The sequence below is a fragment of the Hemibagrus wyckioides genome, linkage group LG01 (genome assembly GCF_019097595.1).
Source record: "Hemibagrus wyckioides isolate EC202008001 linkage group LG01, SWU_Hwy_1.0, whole genome shotgun sequence".
In the NCBI taxonomy this organism is placed as follows: Eukaryota; Metazoa; Chordata; class Actinopteri; order Siluriformes; family Bagridae; genus Hemibagrus; species Hemibagrus wyckioides.
In genome coordinates, this window is record NC_080710.1 from 6638943 (window position 1) to 6650779 (window position 11837).

Consider the following 11837-nt stretch of genomic DNA (forward strand, 5'->3'; position numbering starts at 1 on the left):
AAGCTAGCAACAGAAAAGTGTATCACGTGATGCAATGTCATACATTTTAATCAGGGTTTAATAAGTGTCTCGCTACATGATAGGTTATTATTTATAGACCAATTTATTTGTTTTTGAGCTACTGAGGTTTGGATTCATTTCTGAATTGATTTCTGTAAATCCACTGCCGTAACAAAAGAAATAAATCACAGGAAAAAAGGTGTGTGGTAGAGGTGGTAATGTGCTAAGCCGAGGACCACTTTGAAAAACGTGTTAGTGTATATAGAGAGAACCCACTGTGTGAAAGCATCAAGTAAATAATATCCACATAGATCACAATATCATGGAGAAGGAGACAATGCCTATCAATGGAATAGAAATAATAAGAAGAATGATTTCCTCCTACAGCTCCATTAAAAATCTCCATTAATCAGCTCCATATTGTGTTCCTCTGCACTCGCAAGAAGAAAAAAAGAAATAAATACTGCATCGTGTCACTACATGCTAGATTTTTTGTGAATAATTCAAGGGGCACAGATGCACAAGGGATTATTCAGGTATTATACATTACCCTTGCTGCATAAGAGCGCTGAAACAGAATCCAGTTTTCTCTGATTAGGAGTATAACAGTTATTAATGCCACAGAACTAATCTGTAATGCGAACAATCCCAACAACGTGGGTCATTATAAAACACACACAGCTATAAAACACTAGTTTGGTCTGATGTCATAATATGAAAAAGTTCTACAAGAAGACATTTAACTGATCCCAGAACCATAGCTATGGCTTGATGAATGTTTTTTCCCCCCTTTGTGGTCTACTAATGGTTGGCCATCTTTCAAAAACAGTTCAGTTAATTTTATTAAGAGTTTATACAAAATAATAATATATAAGGGTGCCAATACTTTTTTAAATTTTATTTGTTTATTTCAATCATTCTCGAGGGCACGTATCATTTTGCTGTGCATCAAAAAAGTCCAATAATAAAGGAGTATAATAGTAATATTTTCCTATTAGATGAAAAAATTGGACTCTAATTTCTCTTTAATCACACGAACCTTGACTTGTGGCATATTTTAGCGGATGCTGATCCTCAGTGGAAAGGAAACCCGGGCTCCTGAGGAACTTAACCTGCTAAGGCACAATTTCTGCCAGTGATGAAGTTATTTTCAGTGATATTATTATCTGTAGCTGAGATCCCAGTCAGGACATTCACTCTGATTCACAGGACGGATATTCAGGCAGTTAGCTTATCAAGTGATGTGTTTGGTAGTGTATAAAGAACAGATTGTTTCAAGCATACTGTTGAGTGTAGGGCAGTGAGAATACAGGGTGACCAGTCACTGTGACAAGTCCTGGCCTTACACAAAGCAGTTCAGCTCCAGTGCTGCTGAAAATGTGGCACTGAGGGCCTGAGGCTCATTTCAAATGTTCAGTTCTTTCTGGTTATAGCCTGGAGAAAGCTTTTTAGTTAACAAAAATAAATATGATCAGTTATTTCTACACAACTAATATTAGAAACGAAAATTAGATTAAAATATACTGACAAAACCACATTTCTGAAATGAACTTAAAACTCTGTGATATTCTGAATGTTGAACTGATGAAAATGATCTCTATTGCTGTCACTGCCATGGATATACACTTATCAGGAATAACATTATGACCTCCTGCCTAACATTGTGCTGGTTCCCCATTTGCTGCCCTGATCCATCGAGGCATGGACTCCACTAGATCCCTGAAGGTGTGCTGTGGTATCTGGCACCAAGTTGTTAGCAGCAGATCCTTTAAGTCCTCTAAGTTTCAGGCCCCAGGGAGGCCCCACTTCACAACTTACAGGACTTAAAGAACAGTTTTGATAGATACTGACCACTGCAGACCGGGAACACCCCACAAGAGCTGTAGTTTTGGAGATGCTCTGATTCAGTCGTCTAGCCATCACAATTTGGCCCTTCGTCAAACTCGACGCTCAAATCCTTACTCTTGCCCATTTTTCCATCACATGAACTTTGAGGACAAAATGTTCACTTGCTACCTAATATATCCCACCAACAGGTGCCATGATGGGGAGATAATCAGTGTTATTCACTTCACGTCAGTGGTCATAATGTTATGGCTGATCAGTGTAAATCTCAGTATAGTCTAAACAGAGCACAACACATACCATAAATATGGCTTTGGAAATAGTGAAAATTTGTGAGAAGGAAAACCTGAATTTAGAGAACCAGATGAATTAAAATGTTTAGAATGTGGAAATAGTTTTGCTGGTGCAAAAAAAACAAGTCATTTATTATTTTCAGACATTTGTCTTTTTCCACTTTACCCTTGTGTAATGTGAACACTGAAAACTGCAGGTGCAAACAGACATATTGCTTGCACATCATGGCCAAAGGTTTTTGGACACCTTGGCCATCACACCAAAAGTTGAAAGCACACGCTTGTCTAGAATGTCTTTGTATTCTGTAACTAAAGGGACTAGATTCAACCAAGCCTTTAGGTATACACTGTATGGTCTCCCCTGACCATCACACCTCATTACATTATTAGAATTAACACAGAGTCAGCCCCACATTGCTATTATAATAGCCTTTACTCTTATTTAAAGTCTTTCCACTAGACCTCTAGGGCCTGGACCTGTTTCAGCATGTCAGTGCCACTGTTCACAAAGCAAAAGACCATAAAGGCGTAGATTGGTGAAAACTGGAGTAACTCGAGTGTTCCCAAGTTCTAACCTCAATCCCATTAAACACCAGTGGATTGAATTGGAAAGTCTGCTGCACAGGAGGCCTTCTCACCTGACATGCTTTTGTGGCTGAATCTACACAAATCCCTTTGGCTGCGTTCCAAAATCTAGTCTAAAGCAATGGGGGCCTCCACCTCTGTGTCATTCCTAATAATTAACGGGTTTGGAATGAGCACACATTGGTGTGTGATGGTCAGGGGGGCACATACTTTTGGCCATACAGTGTATACCTAAATGCTTGGTTGAATCTAGCCGCAAAAGACTAGCTGGATGATACTACCTGAGATGAAAAAGAAGTGTTTTGTTATTGTAAGGTAGCCTCAGGAGAGACACATTGTTTGCAGTAGTATATTTCAGATATTTTGCTCTGTGTTGAGAGGAAACACTGCTTTTGCAACTGTGCTCTAGACAAAATGGCTTCTACAAGATATGGGAAGTCTTTAAACTAAACCTGAGAAGAACTGCACACGCTTTTCACCAAACTTAACAATAGCTATATGCTACTGTGGAGTGTTACCCGATGCAGATTTCCGTATGAGATGACCTTGATGGAGCAGACATCGTAATTGCATAAGGCAGGTCAGAAATCTCCACTGGTTAAAAAACCTTACTTATATAATAACATGTCCTTTAATTGATCTGGGATTAGTTTTCCCTGTCCATACCACTTTGGGATCTGAAATGAAATTGTATTAGAATATGTAAATTTTTAAAAAAAAAATTATCCAACATAATCAACATTCTTTTTTTTTCTTGTTTTCTTTTTTTTTTTTTTAAAGAACCGTGCTAACAAGAAGTCTCTTAATAGTAAAAGTCGTTGAAATCTTCCCAGGTGTAGCTCCATGTTTTTTGGGGTCCGTATGCAACACTTGTAACTGTTCTTATACTGTGGTAATATTTGAGACACATGGACTTTGTAAAAGGGTCCGTTTCTCAGCGTTGTCACTTTAAACGTGTCCCACTGATGAAGTTGTACACCAGAAACTGTGAGGTTCCGCAGTAATGTGTAGCAAAAAGCTTGCCGTCGGGCGTCGGGTCTGAGAAAGCAATCTCATCTTTGCTTAAATGTGACCCATAGATGAAATTGTTCCTGAAATAGAAAAAAAAGTGTGTGAGTGATAACATGATATTAGATTAAAATAAAAGAGTTAAATAAAGAATGTCTGTACTCACTGTATATTTTAATATTTAGGCTAAAATGCTTAAGCTAAAGATAAATACACCATATAGTGTATATGACAGTTCTAAAGTATAACCATTATATATATATATATATATATATATATAAATACACTGATTACTGATGGTGGTGTGTTTGAGAATCAGTGTGTTTTTACTGTCATGTGTCTAAATATTCAGATTAATATGAAAAAGGTAAAACAATTCAAATGATCAACACTGTTCCCTTATTAGTCCTTATGACACTCAAGTTTCATTTGTTTTTCTTATTATAGATGTGGTACAAGGATGATTTGTATAGATTATTGAAATTATTGCATGATTTCTCCTCACTGTGGAATGTGCATCATTACCCAGTCATTGTAACCAGCAAACCTGTGATAACCAGCTAATGACTAACAGGAAGTGCGTGTTATTTGCAACAGAGAATTGTGTGAATAAGTAGTTTAACATGTTCGGTGTATATGTATTACTGCGAGTCTCAGCTGTGTGGATGTTTTGGACAGAATAGAGAACAAAATACTCATATTCCATAAGAAAATGCACGGAGAACACAAATCAGGTTGCTGAAAGTGTAAATGTATCAGATGATATAAAGTCATACACTGGGACTCTTTTAATCAACCAATCAATATTTGACAGCAACACTGAACTTCATTTTTTTCTGTCATATATGTGGCAGAAGGTTTCTTCGTACTCACATATACGATAGCAGAAAGGCAGAAGTCAAAGTTATTTTGACTCACTTTTCTGCCAAAAAAAAAAAATACTTAACAGCATCTATAAATCGTATAAATCTGAGGCATTGTTTATAGCTTATGCACAGTCAATTTTTTTGTTATACAGTGGTACCTCGGTGTTCAATCTTAATTTGTTCCAAAATTCTAGTGTGCGGTCACAATAGTTCTTTTCTGGTCGAGTCGAACACAGAAAAATATTTTCTAAAACTGAAAAATTTGTGTCGAAAATACAGTTCACATTAACAATTGTTCAAAATGTTGATATTCGTTGCAATCCTGTATGAAACAAGAACCGGCGTTCCTGACTGTTGAGTTGTACACCGAAAATATTTTCGTACACCGAGGTCAAATTGACTTGAAAATTCAAAACAAATACCGAAAAATTCGAACACAGCGGTGGTCGAGGACAGAAGTACCACTGTATACGTAAAAAATTCAAACACAGGGGTGGTCGAGGACAGAGGTACCACTGTATACGTAAAAAATTCAAACACAGGGGTGGTCGAGGACAGAAGTACCACTGTATACGTAAAAAATTCAAACACAGGGGTGGTCGAGGACAGAAGTACCACTGTATACGTAAAAAATTCAAACACAGGGGTGGTCAAGGACAGAAGTACCACTGTATACGTAAAAAATTCAAACACAGGGGTGGTCGAGGACTGAGGTACCACTGTATACGTAAAAAATTCAAACACAGGGGTGGTCGAGGACTGAGGTACCACTGTAGTTGATTGATGTTATTTGTCTTAATTTATTGATTTGTGTTGGGCTGCTGTCTATATTTTCCATATAGTCTCCAAAAGACAAAAAAAAAAAGCCCAAATCATGCATACTCTTGTCTAGTTGTCTCTTGAGGTCTGATGATACTCTGCTGATTCTCTACGCTTCCTATAGGCAAGACTGATTTGTGCTTTTTCAGGACAAATTACACTGACCACCAGCAATTAATATCACCACTTTATAATTACCACAACTACTCTTGGTAACTCTTGAACTGATAAAAAGTCCGGCTCTTGCTCAGGGTCAAAAAGTCCTCTCAACCCATGACTATGGATTTAATGCCCATACATTCTTTTATAAGGCTTCTTCATAATAATTTCCTGAATTAGAACAGTCTCTTGACAGGTAACACACACATTTGCTATAGCCATCAATGAAAAACAAAACAAGAAACAAATCTGATTTCACTTGGAACTTTTGGCTCTAGCCATGACAAAATATCATTTGCCAATTAAATTACAGGCCTAATCATGGAATGGACTCCATGTGATGTTGGAAATATTCCTTTGAGATTCTTGTTCATTTCCCAAATCTCCTGTTCTATACATCCCTGTGGTGTTCTACTGGATTCAGAGCCGGTGACTGGGAACGCCATCCATGATTACTCAGTGCACTGAGAAACTTATCTTAGTTTGCTTACAGAACAAAACGATTAACGACATTTCTCTGACCCTCCATAATGCTGACACCACACACATTTTAGTCCACTGTAGTGTGATGAGATACTTCATCTTACTCAAATCTATGGCTCACATTATCCAATGTTTTCCACCATTACAGAAAATTTAGAAAGAGATTATATTCATTTTTGCTGTTGAAATTCTGGATTGTAGTGAAGTTGCCAAAATGTCCTTTTTTTGTTGCATAGTTCACAATGATATCTTGCAACAAGGCTTGTATTTTGAATTCCAACTTAAGTCTTGATTTGAGGACAGCATCTACACAGCTTTCATGCTGAGAGGCAGGAGGGACGACTTACACCAAATATCATACAGCCTGTGAACCTCGAGATTTTCAATAAGTCTGAGACTTATTATTGTAAGTCCTGAGCATAGAGAGATGTTGTGTGCTTTAAATAATTAATATGTTGCAGCTTCAAGGAACAAAGCATACGACACAGGTTAGAGAGGGTACCCTAGTCTGACCCTAAGTCTGGTTCCTCTGAGCATGTCAAATGATTGAGAGTGTTCCACTGGTTGAACTGTCTGTATGTTGACTGACTACGTAAATATTTGTAAGAACTACTCCTTTGTTTATTTCTGATGTTGTGAGCAGCCATGTTGATTTGACACCACTGTCTAAATTGGGAAGAAATTCATAGTTATAATAAAGACTATCCCAAAAATGTTGAAAAGTTTCATGTTGACAAGATGTTTATTTATTTATTATGTGGTCAATGCTTTACCTCTGAGACACTTTGAGTATTGACTTAATGAGGGAAATCAATTGAATTTGAACATTGGGCATTGTCTTTATCCTTCTTTGGTATTAGAGAGAAAGAAAGGCACTCATGTGTTTTTCAGAAACAATCCTTTACTACTACAGCTGTTGTTAGACTGATTGGAGAATATCCCAGGAATGTAGAAGTAGTTCTGGAGGGATCCGATTCATCCCTGGAGTTTTGTGCTTATTTAATGCTCTATGTGATGTTTTGGGTAAGAGTTACAGGTTGGCCTGGTTATTGATTCAGAAGATTCACTCGGAGTTGAAATGCCAGGGGTTTGCTACTCTGTGCAGGATGAATTATGTTCAGTTTGTTCAGCTCTACACAGGAGATTTTCAGCAGATTTTCCAGACTTTAACTTTTTATTTTTCAGACCTTAAACATTTGAAGCGTTTGTTTTTTCAGAGCTTGAAAAAATTTTTTTTTCCTTCAGATTTTAGCTTTCCTTGTTTTGTTCAGACGTGAAGCAAATGAAGTTGTGATATTCTTAATAAGAAATTATAACTCATGATAACCATATGGTACATTGTTGGCATAAAATGCTAGAAATTCAGTTACTCTTAAACTCAGTCTGAAATTCTGTGCTCTGGGGACTTTACAGTTAACAGGAGGCTATGAGCTGACATTTTTACCCAGTTCAAGAGTATGTTTAAAAGAGTGCATCATTTCTGGTGCATGTGCTTTGACTTTGCTATAGATCTGTGAGGTTCAGTGTTCGCATGAAACAAAATGGTTAATTTCTTTAGATTTTTAAAATACCCTGGCGGATTTTTGACAACCAGTATACTTCATGCTTCATACTTCATGCTGTCTCTAATAATGCACTCACCATTGGAGCACACTTAAATCTTTAAAAATCAGCTCTTTCTCACGGTTGTGTTTATTCTCCGTCTCTGTGAGGTAGCAATGCTGACATATCTGAAGATCATCAGTTTCATGTTGAATGTGCACTTTTCTTTAGCTTGAGTCTCTGGTCTCCTTCTAAATGGCTTGCCATCTTGGTCTTTTTAGCACTAACACAGTGATAGTTACTGGGAAATGTGGGGATTTGTTTTGGCAACATCTTTTGAAGGAACCTGATAGGGTCATCTCTCTCTCTCTCTGTCTAGCGCTGCAAGTTTGGTCATGCCCAACTTTCCTACAGTGTCCCCTTACCTCAGCAGTGCCATGAGATTATGTACAGTGATTGGATGTGTTGAATGAAGTGATTGTATAACTTGAAAAACACTCCATTACCACCTGAGCTGCGTTTTCCATTTGTTTCCTTCATAGTAAAAGAGTTCAATCACGTTACTCCATTTTTCATTAAATGTATACAGGATGCCTATGGTAGAGGTCATAAAATGGGCATATTTTTTATTTTCAAATAAACAACGTAATCATCTATAAGTGATAACCCAAATAAAAGCATTTCCATCAATCTGGTCTGACGATAGTACAAGAGTTCACAAAAATATGATGACCTGTCCAGTGAGGGACCTTATAGCAGTTAGTGAAACTGGTTGATGAACAGTGATTCTGCAGTAATGCAAGTAAACAATGAAACTGTGTAATATTGTGTAGGGACAGTAACATTGTTATTATTGTTGGTGTTGTTAATATTGTTACTGATGCTATCCTTAGTCTCTGACCTAATGAACCACTATTGTATTCATTGATAGAGACTTCAAAGCACTTTTGTACGTTGCTCTGGATCAGGGCGTCTGCTGAATGGCGTAAATGTAAATGTTATATCACATAAGCATGCTGCATAATAATTGAACTACTATCAATATCTTGTTTCACAATCATTTGTTTCTATTTATCTAATTTATTTACAATCTACATGTCGGTTTTTATGCATATTTTATGCATTTGCATGTAGTGTAGGGTTTCTCAAATGGTTTCTTAAATGTTTTGCAGACCAAAAGTGAAATTTCTGTCCAGTCAAAATGAAAGGAACCCATTAATCAAAGTGTATGGCCTCAACAACAACACTCTGGCATGTTAGAAAGAGCTTGAACACATCTACATGAAATGACTAATCAGACTGTTGGTTTATTAAAAGTGTTGCTGCATTGATGAAGGATTATATAATAACTGATGCTCACCTGAGACACTCAATCATTCGTGAAGCGATGCCTCTCCTCCTCATCATGTTGAATACCCAAATGCGACTGATCCCACACACTGCTGGCTCAGGAACAGTAGAGCAACACCAGGCCCTCTGACGCTCAAACATCACCTTCTCCCTCTCCGAACCTTCGGGCACTGGCTCTTCGATCACCCTGTAACCCTGTATACAGAAACAAATAAATGAGTTACTGCATTATTATAGACGAATTTGTGGAAGTTTTTCTTCAAATATTCACGTTACATATTCTTTAGACCCATTACATTATCTAGATCTAAACTGCACAAATCAGCCATAACAATAAAACCACTGACAGGAAGTGAATAAGGTTTGATTCTCTCGTTACAGTGACAGCTGTAGGATATATTAGACAGGAAGTGAACAGTCGGTTCTTGTGGTTGTGTGTTTGAGTGCTCTTCTGTGGGATGGGACCAGACAGGCTAGCTTTCGCTCCATCTGTGCATCAATGACAGCTCAGGACCACTTTTGGTAGGTACTAATCACTGCATACAGTCTGACATTTTCTGTCAGGGTCTGTCATTTATCTGTCACAACTGTTGGAGTTGCTTAGATCATTACACTCACCCATTTTTCCAGCATCCAACACATCAACCTGAAAAACTGACAGTTGTTACCCAATATATCCCTTTTATATGCCATTCTATGTATCCATCGTCCATATAAAGACAACAAGACAACTCGAATCCTACAGCTAGGTACTAAGCTGAAAGCTGGTGTATGAAGCTGAAAAGCCTGGGCTGTAATCAAAGTTGTTGCAAATGGCAGAATTGTTATTACTAGAAGAGTTTGCCCATGATGATGGCCTTAAGAGTCAACGTGTATTTCGAGACTGGTATGATTATTTGCTTTTCATCCAGAGAATGAAGGCTGGCTTATAAGTTGGTTTGGTTTGTTACAACAGCTGGTCAATTTTAAAAAGCTTGGTCATGGTTTGGCCTTTCCCAGGAAACTGAGAAACTCTTGTTTTTGTGCCAAACCAATTTCTTTAGATCTCACATGTTGTGCAGGATACCAATAAATTCACCAACATATTTTCTCTCTAGAAACGCTGCAAAATATTCTATATAAAAATAATGTTTTTATCATATGCATGAGTCAAAAATACTTCAGATTCTGAATTTGGCTGTTTAGTAGCTATTTTAGTTTTGTAGGTATCACCACATGTAAATCAGCTGTTATGTGCAAGCACCCAGTACATTACAGGTAACTGCTGTTTATATACCCAAGTATGAAGAAAGTTAAGTTTTTTTTTTTACAAAGTTTTTCCAAATCTGCATGAATTTTTCATTTGATGTGGGTTACACAACTATTTACATACAACTTCTCTTGAATGTTTGTTGAATGAGGCCCATTGTTGGTGTTGGTCTGCTTGCTGTAGGGCTTATTGCTATATGAAGAATATGATAGTCAGAATTTGGCACAGTATCCTGCTGGATGTCACTATTGTGTACTGCTTCAAATTGCTGGCTCCGATTTAAACTGCTTTCACATGTTCATGATACTGGACAAATAAAGCTCTTAAAAAAAAAAAAAAAAAAAAAAAAAAACTTCTGACCTCTTGAATGTGTTCAGCAATCAGACACCCTGTCACCTTCTTGTCATTTGAAATGAAGAGGAAGGTTTTGGTCTGGGAAGGGACTTTAGTCTCCACTTGCTGGAATCCCAGATCGTTGTCCACCATTTCTCTGATCTCCTCCACCTCAAAGCAGACAAAATGAACACAAGCTTTAATTTAGCACCAAGACCAAGGACTTGAACTACCCCAGCACCAAGGGTTCATCTGTGAACAGGTTTACCTTTTTCAGTGCATATTTAGGGTCATCTGGAAGAACAAGTATAATCTTGCCATCTGGATATTCCCCTAAAATCCTTTCCTTCTTCCAACCCTGTAAAAGATACAAAATAACATGCACTGGTATCAACGGAAAAAAAACACGTTGTGACAGTCCATCAAGAGTGTGTTATATTCCACTTCTGAAAATGATTTCAACCAGGATTCAAAAGGATTTTAACCAGAATTTAAAATAAGTAATATCCAGTAAGGTAAGCTGAAATGCGCACCACATATCTGACAGCGCTGATGAACTGGTTGTGGAAGAGCAGGTGCTGGGTCTCGTCCTCCGTGGTGGAAGGAGAATACAGCATCCCACACACGTTACAGGTCGTGGCTCCAAATGCATTCTGGTTCTTGTCCTTGGTTACATCATATATATTGTAAACAGTCAGAAACCTTTAATTAATACTGAGATGGAAAACTGAAGCGGTTTTTGTGTACAGTCTTAAATTAGAGGTAAGATCATCAAAGACCTGATAAAAGTACTGATTCAGATAAAATTCACGTCACATTTCAATAAAAATCTGACACACTAACAACTGAAGTGAATATAAATATAAGGAAAATCAATATTGATTATACTTTTTAAAGCATTCACTATAATTACACACTTAAACTTTAAGAATCTATCATGTGGACTTCCTGGAGCTCATTATGAAATGAAACTTACGGTGTTTTTTTGCTCTCCTTCTAGACTTGTAGTCCTTAAATTATTCGTAACCTCATTCCTCAGCTCTGTGTCTGACCCACTGCCACAGCTGCCCCTAAAACAAAGAGAGAAAAAGACAAATAATAAACCATAAAAGTAGAGCAAATCAAGTACAAACACTGCACTTATGAGAAACAACACTAACAGATCACGCTCAGGACTGAGGCGTGGAACCCGGTGTGATCTTCTGCTGTTGTTGTAGCTCATCCACCACGAGGTTCAAAGGTTTTTGCATGTCGAGATGCTTTCCTGATCAACACGGTGGTAAAAAGTGATTATTTCACTTTCTA

The 11837-nt window shown here is 37.5% G+C and overlaps 1 protein-coding gene across 2 annotated transcripts in view; it reads right to left on the minus strand.

Annotated features, from left to right (window-relative positions):
* Positions 1 to 883: 883 nt before the first annotated feature.
* esco1 (establishment of sister chromatid cohesion N-acetyltransferase 1) overlaps positions 884 to 11837 on the minus strand; it is a 15092-nt gene continuing 4138 nt past the window's right edge. Inside the window, exons 5-10 of one of the 2 annotated variants that reach the window (XM_058398192.1) lie at positions 11509 to 11602; positions 11066 to 11197; positions 10801 to 10890; positions 10560 to 10703; positions 8961 to 9145; positions 884 to 3814 (exon numbers count right to left, since the gene is read on the minus strand). In XM_058398192.1, the coding sequence (XP_058254175.1) occupies positions 3667 to 3814; positions 8961 to 9145; positions 10560 to 10703; positions 10801 to 10890; positions 11066 to 11197; positions 11509 to 11602 (793 nt within the window). In that variant the 3' untranslated portion in view covers positions 884 to 3666. The remainder of the gene's footprint in view (positions 3815 to 8960; positions 9146 to 10559; positions 10704 to 10800; positions 10891 to 11065; positions 11198 to 11508; positions 11603 to 11837) is intronic. The other variant, XM_058398182.1, reaches the window with a different exon arrangement.